Here is a 23944-nt window from a genome sequence, read left to right as displayed (position 1 = left end):
ATTTTTGTCATTCAGCAATATACTATATGTGCACTTGTAGATATATCCTAAGACTGCTCAATTCTCTTTACCATACACTTTGCAAGAAAACGCCTCATCTCTGACCAAAACTCTTTCTTCCCTGGAACAATACCTCTACTCTTTACCTTGTGTGTGGGTGCACATTTGTGCATGTATGCATATGCAGTTATGCACACGTGCATTTCTTTGCTCCTCATAGAATTTCCTGATTCTGCATCAAGAGTTACTTACTTGACACTGTGTCTGGTATTTCTTTGTTGACCGTCCAACAATGTAGATTTGGGATGGCGATAGAGCCAAGACATTGTACACTGAAATATCTTTCATGGAACCATACGCAGCACAGATTTTGATGTGGCACTGAAACAAGGCAAATATTACTTCCACTGAGAATGCTCTGAGTATGGAGCACCATACACCTACAAGGACAACACTTGTTTTGCAGTGAAGCAGCAGACAAGCTTACTGTTAGCAATACAATTCTGTAAACCACAGAAGCCTAAATCTGCCTGCCTGCAGGCCAGAACAACTATGTACATGTCCACATACAAGAAAGAACAGGCAGTTCATTTATTCATTTGTGATATCACATGGCAGGAGGTACCCTTTGGATTTTTTTTATCAGCCTTCTTTGCTCCTTAAAAAGTGAGAAAAGGAATGAGGAATGGCAAAAATACTTTGTAATGGCCAGTAAGATTTACTGTTCGAAAGGGAGGGAGATATCTAACTTCACTGAATGACATTATCTGGAAAAGGTTTTAAAGATATAAACAGGTTTTTAGTACCTCTTGCATAAGATGCCGGAGAAAAATAGTCTTTTGTCGCAGCGGGTCATGAACAAGCCCATCTGAGAAGAAGATCATTCCTTGTGGAAAGTTATGTTGAGACAACCAGGAAACCACACGCTGCTTTTGCATATCTGGACGGCCAGTGATATAGATAATCAGATATCCCAGATCCTGCCAATGCCTGTCAGAAGCAGCGGATAAATTGTGTATGTAAAGAAAGCGAAATAATCACAGGACAAGGTCAATATTTTCTTTGCTCAGCACAGACCCAGTTAGGAGAAGTCAGACATGATCCCTCCACAAGTGGAAAACAGCAAGGCCAACTTTCTGCTTCTACTGAGAAATTAGGTAATAATTTCTACATCTTGAGAGAAGAGGAGGAAAGCAAGAGTGTGTCATACAACACAGTTACATAAAACCTGAGAGCTATTTAAGGTGTGCCTGATAAATACCTTAAGGTATTTAGAATAGTCTTTTTGCTGCAGGTCAAGTCCTGCTATCTGTGAAATATACAGCAAGATGCCCTTCCATTTCAGCTGCAGGGAATGGAAACCTTTGAAACCATTGACACCTCTCCATCCCAATGCAAGTTGGAAAAGGACATTTCTATTTCTTTACCCAGTGCAGCATTAGCAGGTGTGCAAGAGTGGACTAAAAGGCTCCACTCTGTACAGCTTTCTTTTTGCCCTCTAGGAACAACCCTCCCTCCCCCGCCCCCGCCAACCCTCCCAGAAAACTCTAACTTCAAATAAGGACATATTTCTACTTAAAAAACACTAAGTACCAYGAGTGTAAGTGAAACATAAAATACACTCTTTGCTAATCATAGTAACAAATAGAGTCATCATTAATTCACTGCACACACTTTAAGGTCATATTTCCAAGAAGCTTTTTTATACAACACAAAAAAATTTCAGATTAAATCAAGGCACTTTAAGACTCCTCTGAAAATCAGGCACACCTAATGTTCAAACAAATACAGGAATTTATACGCAAAGAAGCTCAGCCTTTAAAGATCTGTTTTTTAGTAAACAATCTGTTTTGTCCTCCTCCTTCCTGTTTGAACATAATAGAAAGATCAGAGACTTAAAAGGAGAATCATGCAAACCTCACTTACCTGACAACATCAACCGCCCCAGCTCGGACTTTGGGGTCTCTTCCCATGATAGAAACACTTGCTGCAAACGAACCATCAATGCTGAACACCACACATTCCATTCCTCGGGGAAGCACGGTCAGGTAACTCGTGGCACTGCTCTGGTCTCCTCTAGAGAGTCAAAGCAGTAAATATTATTTTAAAAACAAAATTTCAGAATGTATTTTCTGTGTATTCTGGTTAAAACCTGAAGTGAGATCTGTCCACATCTACAGCTTCAAAAATCTCTGTCAAATAGGGCTTCTGATTTCAGTCCTACATGGGGGTGATTAAAGCTTTCATTAAAGCTTTTAGGAAATAGCTTTCCAACAAGCACTTTGGAAACTGACTTCATCGAGCAATAATATTTGTACAAATACACTGAAGAATTTCAAAAAACCCACCTCATCCCAAGAACCAAAACTTTGTATTTTTCTATTTATAAACATACACAGTATATGAATGCTCTATATACATACATACATATATAGACACAGAAATTTGCTACAATATTTTTCTAGCAGTCTACAATTACTGCCAAATTATTTGAAATTACAAAGAAAGAACTGATATACACCTTTTATTGGAATGTGCTTACAGTTGGGTAATTCTAGTATTACTCACCCCTCTATGCCTGCACAATTCAGAAAAGTAAAACCAAAGAAAACAATCTGCCTCCCTCCCAAACCCAAAGGGAAGTTCAACCATAGATGGCTTTTCTTATGTAAAGGCAAATGTAAAGGATATGAGATGCAATCTTCTGTTCATAACATTCTCCTCAAGAGGACTGGATATTAAGACAGTAGGACAGAGCATAAACCGACTGAAAGTTCCTACCATCCCACGACCTCATGTTGCTTAAAAATTGTGATCTGAAGGCTGCACCTTCTTTCTTTTAAAATGAAGATTACTGTACTATCCAGGAATTTATACCTGGTGATCCAGATTGTTTGAGTGAGTGAGTGAGTGACTGTGTGTGTATGTATGTATCACATCACAGCTTCATGGGCAAAGACAGGACAACTTCTTTCATTCCAGTCTGAAAATTATTCCTGCAGCCTTTGGGCACTTAGCTTCTGCATAGACTTTAATTTGTTTTTAATTAACTCTGCCTTCTTGAATTCATTGCCTGTTGTAGTATGCTGAGGTAAAATATTTCTTCCTCTTGCATTAGCAGTACAAGAGACTAAATTGACTTTGCACTTGATTAACTTCTGGGTAACATCATACTCTGCTTCAATTAAATTCATCACACAGATTTTGTCTTCAAAGTAGGGATTCAATGAAAGCTATAACCTACCCCCTAAGTGGATAGGAAATTAAACTAAGGCACAATACTAAACTAAAACTTCACATTAAAGCAAAGTGAATTTTTTATTAAACATAAGATTTTTTTTAAAAGCACAGCTACTTCAATCTTGCACCTAGGTTGACAGATCTTATTTTTACACATTTTCGCTCTCACAGAGTGCTTTTTARGAATTGCTGGGGAGTCAGGAAAGTTGACTGCTTTCACTTCAATGAGTTGCTTCTTTAAGGTGCTGCACTTTTTTTTATAAGTAGTATAGTCCTGAGTACAGAATTAAAACGACTCCTTCTACTAGGCTGACATCAATAGATGAACAGCTCCTGAGAGCAAGGCAGTACCTTGACTGTTTATTTCAAGAATATAAGGTTGTCACCAGTCTGAAGAATGCAGAGCCATACCCTGCAGCAATTTTTTTCCCACCGAGCAGGCTCTGACTTAACCCAAACCATACACTCTTGCTGTGGAAGGACTGATTAGTCACACAATCCACTTGAGTTATGCAAGGCCAAGCGTCACTAAATTGAGTTGTACTAAGGATTTGTGTTGCAGTAGAGATCAGACCCTTGAGCCGGCACCTCCAAAGGGGCAGGTAAAAACAAATCTAAGCTGACAATACAGTGAAAGGATCAAGAAAAGATGCCTCAGATCATTACTTGGAAACTGAAACACAAAGAAATTAAAGCCTGTTGCATAATCTGACACAGAGCTGGCACCAAATCCCTTTCCCCACCTTCAATTTTACACACCTCGGTTTGCTCCAAATCACAACAGCCCACCACTGCTGCAGTTCCAGCTTGGAACTTACCTGACCACCATTTTGATAGGATACACACCAACTCTGAGCCTCTTCTGTTTAGGTATGTTGTATGATATTCGGCCGCTGCTGTTGGATATCTCTGTGTCAAAATACACCCACCTATCCGAAGACGGCTCTGTCATTATAAAGATGTCAACCTGCAAAAATGACAAAGCAGTCAGTCTTGAGGTCTGATAGTAGGTAGCACATCCCCTGTTCACAGGGCCTGCAATGCTTGAATAACATTAGTGTCTCCAACTGTGACTTGTACTGAAAGCCTACAAGAAAAATTCAAGGAATCATAGAGTTCAGTAAAGTCTTCATAGAGCATCCCAATAATTAGAAAATGCTCCCTAATCCAAAATATGAGAGTCTATTATACACTTGAATATTCAAAATACACAGCTTAGCACTGCAGGTGTCAAGAGGACATGAAGCTCTGCCAAGACCAAAAAGTAGGAAAAAAATAACTTTGGCTTGTGTGTACATGTTACATCTTTTGCATCCTAAATCAATAAAACAGAAAATTCATTTGGTTATTAATAAAATGAAATCTTCCTCAAACTATAATCTTCCTCAAACTATAAGCTTAAACCATCCTCAACCTTCCTCAAATTTGCCTTCAAATGAAAAATCTAATTGTTTAGTTTTTCAAATGAAAAACTAAATGTGAATTAAAAAGATTTTTTTTTTTACAACAGGTTTCAATATGCTTTCCTCCAAATGAAGTATTTTATCAAAATTAACAAATAGTTTTGAAATACTTTGCCTGACCTGAATTGGCACTTTTAAGGAATAAATACATCAGTAAATCTGAGGGAAATACCTGTTGAGTTCTTCTTCTGGACTCAATTTGTACAGGATGTATACATAAAAGGTACATAAACTTCTTCAATGTTCAACACTCAGCCAGATCTCTACAGGATTGGACAGCAGCTTCTGAGATTCAGCTCTTTAAGTGGATAGTCTCATTAAATCTGCAAATATGCTTCTCTTGGACACAAAGATAATGCAACATTGGGATGTAATTATAAACGTTATTAAAGATGTTATGAATTGACGAAATTCAGAACTAAAGTTTTCCTGGATGAATTTTGGTGCAAGGGAAGAAAAGTCCAGTATTTCTGAATCAGAAATCTAACCAAGATCAGTCAGTGTGTTTCCTGCTGACATAAGCATCTCATAGAATGACAGGGTTGCATCCAGGCGGGCCTTGAATATCTCCAGAGAAGGAGACTCCACAACCTCTCTGGGCAACCTGGTCCAGTGCTCCCTCACTCTCACAGGGAAGAAATTCCCCATCACATTCAGGTGGAATTTCCTGTGGTTCAGTTTCTGCCTGTTGCCTCTTGTCCTATTGCATGGGACAACAGAAAAGAGTTTGTCCCCGTTCCCTTGACACCCTCCCCTCAGGTACTTATACACATTGATAAGATCCCCCCTCAGTCTTCTCTTCCCCAGGCTAAAGAGGCCCAGCTCTCGCAGCCGTTCCTCACAGGGCAGGTGCCCCAGCCCTCTGATCATCCTCGCAGCCCTATGCTGGACTCTTTCCAGGAGCTCCACGTCTCCCTTGTAGTGGGGAGCCCGGAACTGGACACAGTACTCGAGATGAGGCCTCCTCAGGGCTGAGTAGAGGGGCAGGATCACCTCCCTCGACCTGCTGGCAACACTCTTCCTAATGCACCCAAGGATACCATTGGCCTTCTTGGCCACAAGGGCACATTGCTGGCTCGTGGTCAACCTGTCATCCACCAGCACTCCCAGGTCCTTCTCTGCAGAGCTGCTCTCCAGCAGGTCAGCCCCCAGCTTGTACTGGTGCCTAGGGTTATTCCTCCCTAGGTGTAGGGCTCTGCACTTGCCCTTGTTGAACCTCATGAGGTTCCTCTCTGCCCAGCTCTCCAGCCTGTCCAGGTCCCTCTGAAAGGCAGCACAGCCCTCAGGTTTGTCAGMCACTCCTCCCAGCTTGGTATCATCAGCAAACTTGCTGAGGAGGCACTCTGGCCAGTGCATCCCACCTCCTCACACTCAGTGAAGGGATGCACTCTGGCCAGAGATGTTGTTCCAGAAAGACCTTGACTCTCATTTCACAACCTGATACTTCAAAGGAGGCCAGTACCTAGAGGGATCAGGTCAGTGCTGTACTTTAGTAAAATGGGCCACCCCTAGAACAGGCCAAGCGAAGCCTCCATGCTTCGGTTTTACCCCAAGCTCAGCAGCATTGCTCTGCCAGTTCCACAAAGCACTCCTCCCTCACAAAAATCCCTACAGTCTCAGCGAATGTGAACAAATGCGTTCACTTCCACTTCATGCTTAGCTGTTAGTTTGAAGCCTGGCTATCATAGGTGGCTTCTGGAGTAGAGATGGTTCCAACTACATCACATTAGTATTTCAATTCAAAATTAATCTTTATTCTTCTATGTGCATGAAAAAAGAGCAGCCACCTGACCTCTAGAATCCCCATTCCTTTATCTAGATGTCTTACCTTGAGGGGAGGATATATATTTTTCTTTTAGAGATTTGCCAACTGCTACAGAATTAGTTTTTCCTCCTTCCTCAAAAAGTTAATTCTGTCTCCAGTAGGTGGTGCAATTGGATGGCAGGTTCAGAAATCACTGCACAGCATACTCATTGTTAACCACAGGAGGTGGCCAGCATCACATAATCAGGATGACAGCTGGGAAAAAGGCCAGCAATCAGGAGAGCCCAATTACCAGATATTTTTGCTGGATATTCAATTGTCTTTGAAGTGACAGGGGTAAGTGACATACTTCTTCTCACTGTAAGGCTTTCTCTGATGTTATACGTGTGTTATGTTCAACAACTGTTTCTAGTAAAAGTTAGTTTGAGAAAAAAAAGGAAACAGAAGACTCAGGCTTTACCTTTTCACCTGTTAAAGCTACCATGTCCAGAGGCCCATACATAAAGCGTCCAACCAGTACCTGAGGACCATCTTCTGCTGCAATGACATCGTTAGCTCGGTGATTGGCAGTCACATTCTGAAATGAAAGCAGAACAGAAGGGTAGTTTTGCTTTTGCAAAGCAGCTACTATCTCTATGTTGTTACTAAAAACAGTGACACACACAGTCCCGGACAGCATGTCTGAGCTACATCTTGGTGCACCTGTAGAGCGCTTGGCAAGACTAGGTTACCATTTCAACTGGAGTCACAATCCCAGTAATGGTGAGTTCCTGAAAACAGGTTCTAGTGAAATGCTCAATATAACTAAATAATTCCTTTTTAATTACTAAATAAGTACTTTTAAGGAATAGCAGTTATCTTTCACTATAAGCATTGCTATAGATTCACATGATTTTGAGACACACACACACTGATGAGGTACTTTTGCATATTTTTAATAGCCATAATTTTTCATACTAAAAAGAAAGCAATCTTCCCCCAAGAAGGTTTTAAGCTGATGACACCACTGGAGTAGTACCTCCAAGCTGGCACTGCTTTCAAACTGAATATAAATTTTGGCATAGTTTTGACTCAAGCTTTTGCTGATGATCATATTTAATCCCGGTGTGTACTTATGCCCTGGAGCAAAATGTATTCATACAACATTTACAGTGGTGTTTAATACGTGTTAAAAAGGTATCTAAAATTAACATGGCTATTTTATTAAGAAAAAAGGTCAGGTTTTCAGCTAGTTTTCAACAGAAGTTTTCTCATGATTTGAGGGATTTTTTTATTACATAGAAATCTCTATTACTCTAGAAATCACAGAGGCTGAATTTGGTATTTCTAGCTGACATGGCATTGGTAGAATTAAATAAATATTTTTCTTAGGTTATGAACTCACGTAGCATGTAAGAAAATAGAAGGAGAATCTCCTGCTCAACTGAAATGTAACGCCCTTCCATTATTTAGAGAAAGATACATATTTTCCCCCAACATGTCACGACAAAACTACGAATAAATTATTCCTATTCCCTAACTCTTACTTTGTTTGCCTCTAGGTTGTGTTTAGCAGTTTTCAGCTCTTTAGCTGCCTTTGTTACATAAAATTCATACTTTAGGAGACTCAACTCCATTTATCTACAAAACCCAAGTTCTATAGCTGCCACGGGTACTCAGATTTATACCTACTCTCAACTTGACATGTGTCCTTTTGCGCAGCCATTTTTCTCGTGGATTGGATGGGCTTAGTGTTGCTAGATCCAGGCTGTCATTTTCCTTGAAATTCACATTTTCATACCTCATCACCTGAAATGATATCAACATTCTAATAAATAGTACAAGGCCTGGGGAATCCCGTACTTAGCAAAGAAAAGGGAAGTGTACTACAGCCCCAGCTGAATGATGTTTCAGAACTAACAGCACAGGTGGAGCAGAAAGAGATACAGACCATACATTCACATTAAGTGATGGCCAGCAGAGTGAAAACAGGCTATACGTCTATAGCACTAACTTCAAATACTTACTGAACAGCTGTTTCATTCAAAAAAGAGCCAGCACATTCTTTTATATTCTAATCATCCTCTGAATCACATAAATCCAGAGAAAATGGTGAGAATATTAGGATGGAATCAAGTGACAGCCACACTGCCTGCCTGTGGTCTGCAAAGCACCCCAAAGTCAGTAAGAAAGACAGTTTAAGACCACAGAAGTACTTGTTAATGTCCTTCACAGGGCAAAGGCCAGCTTTCTACTCCATCTATACTGATTTTCTATACATACACCCAAGCAGAATGGTTCTTAATGCCTTTCAGATCTTACCATTGTAGAAGGGAATAGGCTCAGGATTCAGCCTGTGGCTGGTAATATCACATAAGAGGACTACAATTTGTGAACATGCAGAATCATATAGGCTACACTCTTTCTTATCTAAATATCATGCGCTTACCAAAAAACTTATATGCCCTTCCTCAGATTTCCAGGCACAACCTACAGACTTCAGTAGGATGGTGCTTGTAATTTCACTAACTAATGGGATCAGGAATAGCACAAGGCTACCGCAGTTTGAATGAGAAAGCCTACCCTGCCTCTTTTCAAGCTAACAGAAAACGACTCAAGTTGAACAGTTTGCTTTCCATCCTGAAGCTTTCTATGCCGGGTTTTCCATGCTGGGTGCCATCTCTAGAATGGTGGCATGGAATCCCTTAAAAAGCTGTCCCACATGAAATTCCCTGAGTAAAGATCTGTTGCATTAAGCCTTACCAAAGTAACCAACTTGCAACATGTTGTAGTCATGCTGAGGTGAGGGTGCTTTTTAATAAATTGGCATAAATACCATTCACTGGAGGGCATGTGCAGGAAATAAATATGCCCAAAGGTCATACATGAGCCTTAGCCTTAATCCCAGTAAAGGCCAAATGTCCAGCCTATGCTGGAATTGACCATTTTTTTTATGCTGTGCCTCACACATTGCCTTAGAGGCATATTTCAAACACTTCAAGGCCTCACTAAATTATAAAAGCTGAAACACACACATAAGCCTAGTAATACACGAGGCAACTTGCTATGGATGCAAGGAGAGCAAAGAGAATAAAGCAGGAATGACTGCTGATAGAGAAATGGGATTAGCAAGGTGTTTGAAAGGGGAGATGCAAGAAYGCTCTGATGCATTCAAGGGAAAAAAAAAATCCTGAGAGGAGGAGGAGATGACAGGAGATGCAAGAGAACTACAAATGAAAAAGGGGAGTGTGAATGCAGGATTATCTAAGGTTGTTAAAGGAAAAAGAAAGGAAAAAAAAAAAAAAGGCAGGGATTTGCATCCTGTTACTTCCATTAGAAACCCCTCCCCTACTTTGGAATAAGCAACAAGTAAGATTCCTATTCCAGAGGCTATTCTGGTTCATGAAAAAATCTTCAGTAACTTTTGCTTTGCAGTGATTGTGGTGACACTAGATATAAACAAAGTTTATTTAAACTAGCTTTGAAAATTCTGTGGAAAAGCACTAATTGCTTAATGACATATTTTGACTGGAATCATTTATACTAATGAGTGCTTTGACAGGACAGTCAGAGGTTGAAGGAGTCTTAGTATTTCATCAATTAAAAGCAGCAATCAAAAACCCTGCAAGTGGTCTGGTTACCAGCCAAATCCTCTACTGCACATTCCATTCTGAGAGGCTGTGTACAAGTGCACAGTATTATGCTAGTCCCTTCTTATGACTTTCCATTATCACTGTCCATTCAGTATGGGAGCTCTCTTCTCCCTCAGCAGCTTTGGGCTGCTTTGAGCTGGAGGAAAGTCAGCCACTGAGCTTCCATTCACAGGAGCTACCAGCTGAGCCTCAAGGCAATTAACACCATTGACACCAGCACAGGTGTCAGGTAGGAGACAGAGGGAGCAAACGCTTGGAGACTAGCTGAAAGGAGCTGATTTAATGAACAGAAGTCACTGCAGTTTTCTGCATTACTTTTTCTGCCATTTATCAAGCAGTAGCTGTTTTACTATTCACTGGATGTAAAAATACACTGATCCTTTGGTTAATCGAAATTAAACTGCATGTGACTGGCTTTTTAGGGGTCATTTTGGGTTCTGCAGAAGGCTCCCCTCAAATAACACTAAGTTGTTTTCACACTAGGTGAAATTTCTCAGCCCACCAATTTTCCCAGAGGTACGAGCACTTCATTAGTCCCAGTCACTGAGAACAGCTGTTTAAACACTGGAACAGCAAGGAAACCACAGATCAGTAATATGCGTCAAATATCAATTCTGAGGAGACCATGTACTCAATGTCTGCAAATAGTCTAGAATATTTACAGGAGAGAACGCTAAGCGATAGTCTTTTCTTATACACTTCTGTTTCAGTCTCCTTATTTTTCTTATTCCCTACACTGTTCACAGTGGCTTTGAAAACTCTAAGCACCACGTGCAATGGAACACAAGGGATAGCAGAGAGGGAAAAACCTACTGTATTTTTCTTTCTAAATCCAGCTCACAATCCACTCTGAGGCTCTGATTCAGGAAAGCACATCAGGCTGCACTTTTAGACACCAGCCTCATTCACATTCAACATGATTGAAGGATGTGCTCAAAAGTCTGTGTGCACTTAAAAGGTAGCACTGAGTACAGTCCTCATTCAGAAAGACATCTCTAATCTCAGCATAATCAGCAAACCCATTACAAGGTTCCACTGCAACTCTTTGCTATCTACAGATAAAACTTGCCTACTAGATGTCTCTAGAGGTTAATTTATGTATTGGTATTGTCCATACAATGTGTTGTCCCTAACTTCCCAGTGAGAGACTCCCATTTTAAGTATTAAATGAATATCTAATACCTGAGGCAGTTCTGAAGGCTTCCTATCATTTAAAAGGTGGCAATTGTACTCAGCTACATGGACTCCTCCTGACCTGATTTTTTCACGGGAGTATTATTTTAAAACTGCTGTTAGAGCTTTACTAATCATTTGCTCCTTAGTAGAGATAAACATAATAAAGCAAAATGGAAAATAGCCTATTTCTTCAAAAAGACAAAAYGATACAGGCCATCCTGATCTTGGGTTCAGAAGGAGGCAGTAAGGTGTGCGTGACAATGCATTGCTCCCAGTCACAGAAACCAATACTTAGTATACCAGCCAGTAGTATTAATGGGGGAATGTTGTTCCTTTCGCCTCTCCAGTAAATCCACATCTGTCATTGGTACAGCAAGGTCTAYGTGATGCAACCACAGGCAGCTATGCAACTGAACCAAAGATTAAAACATTCATCGCTCTTGGAAGACGCATGCAGCAAACACAGTATTATTTGTTGTAGAGAAGTAAAGAGATCAATGACCTGTCTCAAAATGAATGCCACAACGTCTGTTGATTCCCAGTAGCTGGCATGGAAAAGATGTGGCAGGGCTACAGTTGGAAATGCCRTCAGTACATCTGGACAGTACAAGGCATAATCTATTCGTTTTGTTCCCCACCACTTGGCAGTAACTACAAAAAACAACAACAACAAAAAGAACCAAAAAAGCATCACATTTCTAAAAGATACCTTCTTAATAAGTCTGTTGCTGTCTTTCATTTTAGGCTAGTTAGTTGAATGAAGTCTTCTGCTTTTTTAATCTTAAGGTTCTATTAAAGGTATCAATCAAACACAGAAGTACTGTTTTCACTGACTGAATCATCACTTAAATATCTGGAACCTACCCAGTCCTATTCGATTCAAGTTTTTGGAAGCAGAGGTCAACCCAGCGTGATTCCCATTGCTTTCTGGTCTATGGAGAATGTACGAAGAAGGACTGATAATTTTATGTTTTGGAATATAAACTGTAATTTTTCCCCAATGGTGAACACAATATTGATACAAGATTGACAGTCCATAAAATGATCTACAACACTTTTAGTAATAAGTAACAATTCTTATCTGTTTACAGTTCTGCACACCTGGAATATATTTCTAAACACCATTTAGTAGGAAATCCTTAATAACTGTTCATGAGTGCAGCCTTAATATAAAACTGTGACTTTGCTTCCATTACTTAATCCACTTAATTATAAACAGAAGAAGTTACTAAATTGTGTTATTTAACAGCAATTTATGCCGTTATCATTCTCCCCAGATATCCAAGAAGGCAGTTTTCCTTCTCAGAATAAAATTTCCACAGAAAGGATGTGGGCAAAAGGGTTGAGGCTGCATAAGACAGTACATCAAATCAAGCCTCACTCACTGTTGGTGAGGTATGCTGATGGCAAACTCTCTGTCGACCCTGAGATTTCACTGTTGGTGCTGACCAAGCTTGACCTCCTTGATTTTCCTTGCAGTTGACTGGGTGCATCTGGAGATTCAGGGCTCTCCTGAGGGAAAGGTAGGTTCAAAGAGCTGTTCTCAAGGAACAGAGCACTGTGGTTGTGGATAGCATCACCTGCAGGTCATAGAAATGAAAAAACAAAGGGATGAACAGCATGGATGAAACTCCTTCAGGAGCAGGAGGACATCATGACACAGTATGACTAAATGGAGGAAACATATCCTACTGCCACCAAAATGCAATTGTAGCTGGGTGCTTTGGCCAAGGTCTTCCAAAATGAAGAGTGATATTGGGAGGTTATTTTATGTCCATACAATCCTATCCACCTTAAAGTCATTCTCTAAGAATAGCTAAGCAGCCCTTGGAGTCTGTGATACTGCTCTTGTCCTTTCCCTGACAGGAGCAAAACCGCTTTAGAAAGAGTGCCTTCAGAGAAGGCGTCTACTAGTTTGCATGTTCCTAAATGGAACAGAATTTTTATTCGTTCATGTCACACTGACAAAAAAGCTATGGAATATGACAAACACATGTATTTAACAAAACAAAACAAACCCTTCCTCCTGAGGTGTTCTGAAACGCATATAAGAATTTATGTGCATTTAAATAAAAGCAATACTTATAATTTTGCTTGAAGAAGCCTGCACATCCTGCTATACCTATGAAAAGCAGAAGCCCAAATAGGTACCAGTGAGATGGGACATACAGCATACAGACCAAAAGCAGCTGACTCCTCAGTGTTGTTTTTCAGAGGACAAATCTCCTAGAGAGATTAAAACAAAAAAAAAAAAAAAAAAAAAAAAAAAAAAAAAAAAAAAAAAAAAAAAAAAAAAAAGGACCCAGTTCAATGCACAGAATACAAAGAAAAGGAAATGAACATTGCTTTATTCCTGACCCTATTTTAGTCCTGTTCAAACAAATAATTGCATCAGGCTGTGCTTATCTTCCATGCATTTTTGGCTCAGAGACTCTCCTGTACAATTCCTTATGCAGTAGTGTCCTGGAATGCGTTTTCTTCTGCTTTTCAAGTCTTATGAATTCTCATTGCAATTARTACCTCAGTGGTGCACAAAGGAGAGCATACTGGGATTTGCTAACAATTTATAAATAAAAGTTGTTGTTTTAAATGACACCATCCCTTTAAAAAATGCACTGGAAACATAAGCTTCTACAGATTATCAGACCTGGTAAAATTTTACCTTGTTATGAGAAAGAATATCAGCACAGCTCCTCACAACCTCCTCCCTCCCCAAAAGCTGATATGGCTGGAAAGATTTTGGCTTGTTTTGATGCATGCCTGAATATCTCAAAGTGAGACAACACAGGGAGCTCTTTCTCTAAGAAATACTTTTACAAGTCCAGGTATCAGCGAGAGGAAAAATCCATGCAGTCAGCAGAATGAACCCTCTGTGAATGAAAAACCTTTAATTCCAAAATGATCTCAAAGCACTTGCTTTAAATGGGAGGATTCCATGCTCACTGAAACCTACCCAGCTTAACTGTAAAAGGCAGCCAAGACAACTCTGCACAGACGTTTAACACAAAAGCATTCCATGAAACACTTGGCAATCATTACAGCTCAGAAACTATTGTTCTGCAACGTATCCAACAGAGTGTTTCCAGATTTATGCACTATGGAGGGGAATCTTCTGACACAGCCTTAGACAAGCTCAAAAAGAACCTTATTTCTTCCCAAATCACCTGGGGAGTTCTCTGCTTCAAGAATCACTATCTGATGGGTTTGTTCCATCACAACATGGCTGGTAAAATGTATCAGTGCAACATTTTCACTTCAGAGGGCAGTTGGAGGGAAGTATTCTTACTGTGCCAGTTATTTCAGAGAGGGCATATTTTTCAGATAGCATTAGAAATCCCAGTAACAGAATTTGTGCCTAAGTAACTAGCCTGATTTCCAAGTACGCTGCCAGGCTGTACTCCAAGTCAGAATGTGAACCAGCGGGTGCCTCTTCCATTGAAATAAGTCCCAGATACGTAGGTTAGAAGACAGCACATAACCCCCTCCCCCCCCCAGCTTAGCTACTCCTTAGGCAATCCTCTGGGGAGGAGGCAGGTCTTCAGGTTATTCTGTGCCCTGACAATAGTGTTTGCAGATATAAGCAAGTGTTAGGCAAAGAAGCATGATTCACTGAAGAAGCCTCCACCTAGAAATCAACCTTCTGCTAGCACCTACATGCTGCAGTTTCGCCAGACAAATGTGCAGCAGCTTTCCATTATGAGTTAAGAATGTCAGCAGAGATAGAGAGATAAAGAATGAATAGAAAAGTCTTTGAAAAGACAACAACTGGGATGGCAGAGACCATATTAAGCTATTAATGAAGGCAATTAAGCTATTATTTGACTAGATGATCTCCAGAACTCCCTTCCAACCTCAACCATTTTGTGAATCTGTATTTTTCAATATTCTGTACTAGGCAGCAAAATAAAATGAACTGCTTACAGTGGGGAAGAGCTACAGGTAAATTCATACTTCCACAGTTTAAGACCTGAAAGGCTGAATGAAATTCACAATCTCTCCTCTCTTTGGAACCCGTTCCCAATCCCTTATTGAATTTGTGCCGTTATCTTACATGTGGGAAATAGGTGACAATCTGATAACAGAGCCTGTCAAAAGCCTGCCACTCCCAGTCTCTTTCCACCCTGCAACAGAAACTTGATTTCTAGTAACAGTAAAAATAAAGACTGTTGAGCTGTCAAAATGAAAATAAATCTCCCACGGATGACAGGAACTTTACTTTTCCAAACCAAAAGCCACTAGTGGTATTTTCTATTGTCCTATGCTTGTCATCACTACCCGTAGAACTCCCACAGCTGGTATATGCAACCCAGCAGTTCACATCTAATCATAAGCTGCCTTCTTCTCATGTTGTCTAACACTTATTTTTAAGGAGAGGCCATAAGCTTATACTAGTACCAATTAACAGGTACTAAAAGAAAATACAGTTTAACCTTGAAAAGAGGACATCTGCATTAGAAAGAAGTACACACTATGATGAAGAACTACTAATGTATAAATGTTAGTATCCCATTTCAAATTTTAGTTTGAGAACTTAATATAATTGAAGTTCTGTCAGACCAGTTAAGAATGTGAAATGATGAAGCTCTAGATTAACTGCAGCTTTTCAAACATTGATTTAATCAGATTCCACTTGATTTGCATTCCACATATGCATGTGCACAAGTATGCGTGTGCACACATGACTTTGCATGTGTGTGTATGTTCATGCATCTTACTGCAGGGAACACATTCCCACTGACATATATTCATCTTCAGCTTCAACAAATAGAAAACACTACCATTTTATCATATTTGCCTCCAACATTAAGTTCTGAATCCTGATACAGTTTTTGAAATATCCTGCTGAGGCTCGAATTTATCTCTGAATCTGTAGCAAGAATAAATCTAATGTGCATATATGTAYACATGCACACTGATTAATTAAATTCTTGCACAATGTTACAAATCCAGATGCTTCAAACCTATGTGACCTTATCTCATTTGTAAAACTTCTTACAAAGTCAAAACAGCACAATTCCTTCTACCATCACCTTTCTTATCCCTTTCATCCTCTTTCCTCCCTGCCTATCAGTCTGTTTTGAATTTTCCCTGATTTAAGCATTCATTATCCATCATGACCACCTCTTAACTGCCTATGCAGGAAAAGAGCAGGCAAAAAGGGACTTGCCTGGTGCTCTGATTTCTCCTAGGAGATATCAGCAATAAATTAGCTCCAAGTGACCAAGAGAAAGAGTATCTGAAATAGTAAGTAAATCTAGGTAAAAGTAAATTGATTGTAAAAATGTATAGTTTAAAATCATGGTATCCATCAACTCTGTTGAAAACATGGAAGCTTGCAAACAACAACATTTCAACTAAAGCAATCGTGCCACTTTCCAAACTTTCTTTGATACAACTAACATCACAACAGCTTTTACATAAGAATTAAGTTTTTCTCAGTGATGCTCTTTGTTCAATTCTTGTTAAATATGTCCATGCCACTCTGTTCCTGAACTTGTTTTCAGCAGGTTAGCACATTTGTATTTCAACTCCTCTTGAGCTGTGTAAGGACAGGAAAAGCTCAAGAGAACCTTAAGTAAGGAGAGCTATAAAAACAGGTACTGTACCTAACTGATGAGATTTTCCATCCCCCAGGGGGTATCTCTGGTACCGTGGGACACTGAATGGAGGCAGGAGATGGAATCTTTTCTCCAGCAATGGTTCAAGTCTGCAGGCAGAAGGATCAGCGGAGTGAAAGAAACTGTACACCTGGCTGCAGGCTGGGCGGACCTGGCATACTTGGATGAGAATGAGATAGAAAGAGAGTTCAGTGTTGCTCCTTTGCAGTTTTCAAGGAGGAACATGATTAATGTGGTCTTCTGCAAACTCCAGACTAAAACATACATCTGGTCACAAGAAATATAACTAAGTTGTTTGCTATTTCCTCTGTAAAAAAACCACTCTTCACTGCAAAGAGGTTTACAGAGACAAGATAATCACAGCAACAGGCAGGAAGACCAGCACAGGAACAGATGGAAGCAAGAAAGGCAACAGAAGTTTAAAAGTCTTCTAAATGTATAACTGAACATTACARCTATGATGCTCAGCATTTCAAATACTTATCAATAAAATGATTTTCTAGGCCTATTACATAGAGAGGACTGAAATCTAGATGAAAGCAGGTACGTGACAGAAAGCACTGCAATTTCTGAAGTCAACTTAGAGAAGCTAATACATAGAAATGAGGTTGGACATATTATAACAGAAAAGCAATGTTTATGATGCTTGCTGCAGAGATGCAGCTCCTGAGGTTTTGGGGCTACAGCTGTAAAGGATATTTGTGAATCACCCACTTGCTTGGCCAATAGAACACTCAATTGAACACACAGCACTGAGATGTAACTTACACTCAAATGGGTGACCATACAGAGACTGCTAGAGTATATTAAACAGTTGGTGTAGTCACTTCTCATTGAGCCAAACCACACTTGAATCACTCTGGATCTTGTCAGTGTGTGCAGATCAATTCATTATGGAATAATTACACTTAATAGACTTTGTGTACTACTGCACCACACATGTTACAACAGTCAATTAACTACAAGAGTAAAGAAATGATTAAAGAATTTATAACAGATGTTATGTCTCCTTCCCATGAACTCAATACAAGCAGGACCTACTCCTTAAAGTTTCAAACCTGCTGTGCTAGACAATGATCTCTAAACGCTCTTTTGATAGAATTTATGTTTCTTTGCACTGATCTCATAACCCTGACAAAATGCATGATGCTTTTCTTGGAAAATGGGTTTGGTATGGCATCGCTCCCACGCACCAGCCAAACACATGCTTAATTAGAAATGATGAACAAAGCTGTTAGTGTTTTAACACTAGGTGTTGCAAAGTCTTCTGATGGAATCCATCTTAAGTGATATGTCTCATTGGAGTATGTATCGGGAATTAAAAAACAAAATACAATGCTTAAGGTCTTCCTCATTTTTAAGCTTTTCAAGCAACAGCCAAGGCATTTATGCATCAGCAAATTTAAATGATGTAAAATTGACACTGTACATCTGCTGTTGCTGCAATCTCAGCTACTTGGGCAATCTGAATGATGAGTTAAAGAGCTACACTCGAAAACACTACATTCTTTAGGTTTTATCAAGTCCTTTCTTCGCTGCTGGAAGGACTCTAAAAATGCATGTCAATTACTATTATCAATGGTATATTGAGACAAATCTTGATGTAGACTATGTCAATACAACCAAACTCCAAGCCTAAAAGAACACCTCTGAATTGTAATATTAGCATTGCCACAGGCAGATCAGAACAATACTTTGCAGCAAAGTCTGCTCTATGAAGGCTAGAGCAGAGGGGCAGCATACTTTGTCTCAATGAGTAATTAACATTCTATTAATCTTAGTAAGAGACTTCAAGCTACTGCAATGYCAAGGCCCAAGTTCCAGAAGCACATGTTTGTCTATCTCTTTGAATTGGCACAAAAGCAAGATTGTCTGAAAAGGAAGAAAATTTCAATTACTTAGTGGATCATTAGAATAGAGTAGAGTAGCTTATGAATAACTGAGGAAAGAATGCAATATCCTGAGTAATTTGTGATGTGAAGAAGAAAGAAAGGAAAAAGCTCCTCTAATTTAATATTTAAGGAGAAATTTTACCCTTTCCTCCAATTTGTCCTGTTGTCAGGCAAATCACACACAGCCCACATAAACCACTGAAATATGGTACTGTCAGATATTCGCAATCCATAAAAACCCACCAACCAAATGTGTACCACATTCGTACAGCAAATCATGTAAGCTGGCATCACCCACAGCTACCTCTAAGCTTTGGAAACATCCCTTTGTGGGCAGAAAACAGGTAAGATCTTACTGTTACAAGCTCATCTTCCTGCAGAAACCAATTGGTGGTAACAGCAGCCACTACTGAAAAAATTACACCATAAAGGAAAGCAACAGCACTTTCTGTTGTTCCTTCTACTAAGATTCTGTGTAAAACTCACATAAGTTAAAGCACTTAACCACAGCACTTAAGTCAACCACCTTGCTAACTATGGCTAAATCTGTAACAAAGGGAGAGTGGAGGGACACCACACTCAGTCCACCAGCCACATATGAAGACTAAAGCCCTCCTCAYGTAAGTACTGTAGTTCAATGTCTAAGATAGATGTAATGAATCAGGCCCATGGGTACCATTCTATTGTGTGTCCTATGTGCCATATTGCCTAGAGAGATTTATCTTCACGTCATTAAGATGTCAACACAGCATCTTTAGAAATGCTCTGGGACCAACCTTCCTCCAATAAGACACTGGTATATGATCCAGTTCAGTCAAGCCATGAACTTTGATGATCTTCAGGTGTGCAGTGTATGTTGCATTCTGCATTCAGTGACTCACTCTGAGAATGATGCAACATCTGTTTGATTCTGGAGGATTTTTGTCACAAAGCAAACAATGTGGGTGCCTTTGGGAACATTCAGTCAAGTTTTGGTTCCTTCCCAAGCTCGCTTTGCAAAACATCTTAGATTGTGATTGGCTGCAATTACTATGCTTCCCTGATGCAGGATAACCAGAATCTGCTGTATCGTCTGCTGGATGTTGATTTTTCCAGTAAGGATGGCTTTGTGCACCAAACAGTTAGCACACCTGGTTACAAAGGAAAAAGAAGCGGGAGGTAATCAGACTTTGTTGAGGACACCATACAATTGTTTTGCCAGTGTCAGGATACAAATTGCTCCCAGTGGGGTTTATTGTTCCATGAAATCTGAATAAATCCTCCCATGTATTCCAGATAATTGTATCACAAGGGAGAAGTGGAAGTGAAATACCAGCATGAGGACAAAGTTCCAAGACTACTTTTGATGACTTTCCTAGAGCTGAATTTTGTTCCTAGCAGCTGCCAGAAAAAGTGGAAAGAAGTCACCAGTCTGACAGTATTTAAACACAGCAGAAATGAATTCAAGGCAAAGAAAGTACAATTTTCTTGCAGAGCCCAAGTGGTGTGAAATAAATTCTATGAGGTGAAGCATTGCACTGCACTATAATTAAAACCGTGCTTTGGCTAGTCTAGAACTTTGATGTACATATTTACAGATTTAGTGATTACAAAATAGAGTGGTAATTGGATATTATTCTACCAAGCTCAGCTTCCTTCCCTAATGGGTAATATATTTATTCTTTCTTCTCACCATGTTGAAAATTAACTCAGTCAAAAATAAATGAACAGCTTAATGTAATTAAATTAGCTGTATAATGGCACCTTCCTGTATATTTGCATGAGCGAGTTTGTGTTGCTTACAGAAGCAAGAGGGTGCAGACTTGAAGAGTAAATTATTATCCTAGAAAATGTCTTTTTACCCACTAAAGAGATATGATTCCTTCTTGTTCAAGCAATGAAAAACCTCATCTACAAAATGTATAACGAGTGTTTTTCACAAGGTAAGTAACAACGGCAAAGCTCCACAGAAGTCTTTGTTAACATCGTTAGCTACTGAAAGACACTATTTTACTAAGAAATAGACAATATAGGGCAAGTTGACACTTCTTTCCATCAAAGAGCTTGTATGGGTAATTTTGGCTAACTTCCTGTTTGTCTAATGCTCAAGAAAACAACAGAGGAGGGAGAGGGGAAGAAGAGAAGAGAAAAGAGAGAAAACGCTTCATTGTGGCTTCTCTACCTCAATGATGACAGGAATTCTTCCTGTGTATGGGCACAGTAGGTGGCCAAAGAAAGCCAAGAATGCAATCAGCAGGGTTATGAGTTCACTTTCAGGTTGTTAGCATCAGGAAAACTATGATCTTTGGTGGCAATGAGAAGGTATATCCTCTGCGTTAGCTGTTGCTCTGCTCTTGTGACTTGGCAAAGGAATATTGGATATCACTTGCCTAAGGAGATTACTTCCGACTATTGACATTTAGCARACTAGTCAGCATCCTGATCATTGAAAGGAAGCGTCAAACACTCTCCCATCACAACTATACCAAGGCAGGCTGCTGCCATTTTGCAGATGCAACTAGACACTCATGATATATTCAGACTTCTGAAAAACACCGAGGAAATGTTTATGGGCTGGCAAGGCTCCTATGAAGATAAGCAGCACACAGAGTGGAAGAATTCTACTAAGACATACAAATGATCAGTGATTCAGAAAATAATGACTGAGATTAGACAGCATGAGGGCCACAGAAGAGTTTGGTGGAGGGCACCCAGAAATGTCAAGGATGCACTTGGGGGCAATAAAATGTTAGAAGAGAAATAAAATACAATTGGCAAGAAGATAAAAAAGTAGAATGAAGGTTTGGTCTTAGTCAGTTTCCTATTAATGTAAAGATAAATGAGTATCTGAAACACTGAAGGTAAAACATGAGAGAAGATGCCTGTTCTGCACATGGAGCAGACATACGTTTGGATATAATTTTCTTACAAGTGTTCCCTCCCCCCCAAAAAAAAAAAATTAAAAGAAGTCACTGACAAATCAAAGTAGCAGCAACATCCTGGGCTGTAATTTCCCATATTTCCAGTTAGTTCTGTACCTATCATTTCAATAAAAAGGGCACCTGACTCCTCTCATGTAACTTTGAACTGTCTGCTGTTGGAACTGCAGCTGAAACAGGAGGTTTCTCTTTATCTGTTTTCCTCTCAACTGTGCTGTAATTATCATTTAAAATTGGGATTCTCTTATCAAGTACAGCTCTAAGAACTGATTATGCATCAAAAGAGACTCTGCTCATCTTGGAAACCTGTTTGAAATGCTGGTCAGTTGAGCTGCTCTCAAAACATGCTCTCTCTAGGATACTAGATTGATACTAGATACTAGATCTCACAAAAGTGAGAGCTAATTTGAAGAAAGTATTTACAATAGTTTAAAATACTAGTAATTAATACAAGTTTTCCCTGTCAAAATGTGTAGAGGGATACTAGAACTGAGACTGAAGAAAGCAAGACTCCTGACTAGAGTGTTTAGAAATGTACAGTGCCAGTCCAATGAAATATTTAAGGTTGCACTGAAATTTGCCATCTAGCTCTAGCTAATCACAATTCTTCATAGTTACCACATTAATCCACTACAAATTTAAACAGGAATGAGACTAGGATCTGTGCATAGGGCTGCCACCAAAATATTACAGAACTCCTCAGAGGTTGTGTTTGTTCTTTGCTTTTCAGTATCCAAAAGTAAAAATGTAACTGTGTGGGATATTAACTCCTTCCTAACTGCCATAAGGAGAACATTTACTGTGCAGAAGAGTGACTTTAAATTGCACTGGTAAATGGAAGACCATGGAACAAAGAAATAGTATCTTGCCCCAATCTTACCAGCTTCATAAGCCATGTCTCCGACATCTTGCTAAAAGATGATATCAGAACTTAAAGATATTATCTTCCTTCTTTACAAATACACTCATAAACAAACAGCAAATACATAGAGCAATAAGAGTACTGTTAACYTGCAGAGATTTTCTTCTTACCAGTCAGTGCAAAGCTGTCTGTTTTTCTTTCTCTTGCCTTGCAACCTTCCCCAGTAAAATAAATGAGTTTCAAGTTCAAAGCAACATTATGGTCTCATATAAAACATACCCAAGGCTCCAGTAAGTCACTTTCTTTTAAAAATTACTGCTTTAGACAAATCACATTCACCTCACTTAGTTCATGCTTTGCTTGGATATCAGATAGCAGAATACTACGATCAAGTTGCAGAGTTCCCACTCTCCTAGTGGTCCTACTTCACACTATAAAGTTCAGGAAGGCAGCTCTCACCTCTGTGAATCCAAAATTACTTCTAAAGAGCATTAAGGTCTTCATACAGCCAAAATTGACTTTTAATTGTAATTGTGGCATTTCTGAGCACAGAAATGCTCTCATATGCTGCAGAGTACTCAAGGGAAGACTTTCAGACTGGTGCAGAGAGCACACTTCAGAATTGTACCACTTTAAAGCAATTCCTCTTGCAAAAAGCCATTTAAGTCCATTAAATTTGCATGAATTTCCAATACAAGTCTACAGTCTTGAGGTGAAACATGAACTTCAATTGCACTGATCAGGACTGACTGATGGGAGGGCTTACCACACAGTCACTGCTGACAGCTGTCACAGGCTGTATGTAAAGATGTGCTGATGTTTGCCATTGATGTACTAGCCTACAAAACACTGCTGTTGTTTTCTGCTTGCTATTCAGCAACTGGCACCGGCTACTTGGCACTTGCTCTTCGAACAGTCTAAAAAGATACCTGATGAAGCAGCTCTGTTTCATGTGCGATTCCAGAGCAGATGTGTACTTTCCGATTCATTAAATGGAAACAACTCCATCTTGCTCAAAGGATGGATTCATGTGTATACATTAATAGATATTCATAGATTTTTCCAAAGAAAGTCCTACCAAAATAACCTCAATACCCCTCTCCCTCCCCCAAAAGACCAACAGAAACCCCCATCATCCTAAGGGAAGAATTGCTAATCTGGTAAAGAAATCCCTAGGACAGAAATACAAATTGCAGTGCAGTTTGCATAGTCAGCCACCACCCTTAATTGTTCTTAATTTTTCTGAAATTCTCATTTTCAATTAGCTGAGTTTTGCTTTTATTTGATCAGAATTGAATACTGCATATATGAGGAATGAAATTTAAAGTGGGAGTTTAACTATTTTCCCCTATTAAGTCCCTGGAAGTTACTAAAAATG

The 23944-nt window shown here is 39.5% G+C and overlaps 1 protein-coding gene across 1 annotated transcript in view; it reads right to left on the bottom strand.

Moving 5' to 3' along the window:
* The window catches only part of PITPNM3 (PITPNM family member 3), a 117758-nt gene that overhangs the window by 2103 nt on the left and 91711 nt on the right, over positions 1–23944 (bottom strand). The window contains exons 11-19 of the mRNA XM_085310342.1: positions 16883–17053; positions 12662–12856; positions 11779–11927; positions 8140–8256; positions 6929–7045; positions 4059–4207; positions 1927–2076; positions 807–990; positions 253–381 (exon numbers count right to left, since the gene is read on the bottom strand). Coding sequence (XP_085166468.1) covers positions 253–381; positions 807–990; positions 1927–2076; positions 4059–4207; positions 6929–7045; positions 8140–8256; positions 11779–11927; positions 12662–12856; positions 16883–17053 — 1361 coding nt within the window. The remainder of the gene's footprint in view (positions 1–252; positions 382–806; positions 991–1926; positions 2077–4058; positions 4208–6928; positions 7046–8139; positions 8257–11778; positions 11928–12661; positions 12857–16882; positions 17054–23944) is intronic.

The sequence above is a fragment of the Rhea americana genome, unplaced genomic scaffold, assembly GCF_003343005.1.
Source record: "Rhea americana isolate MKP2758 unplaced genomic scaffold, rheAme1 scaffold_317, whole genome shotgun sequence".
NCBI classification, from domain to species: Eukaryota; Metazoa; Chordata; class Aves; order Rheiformes; family Rheidae; genus Rhea; species Rhea americana.
This window is presented reverse-complemented; position numbering and strand designations above follow the sequence as displayed.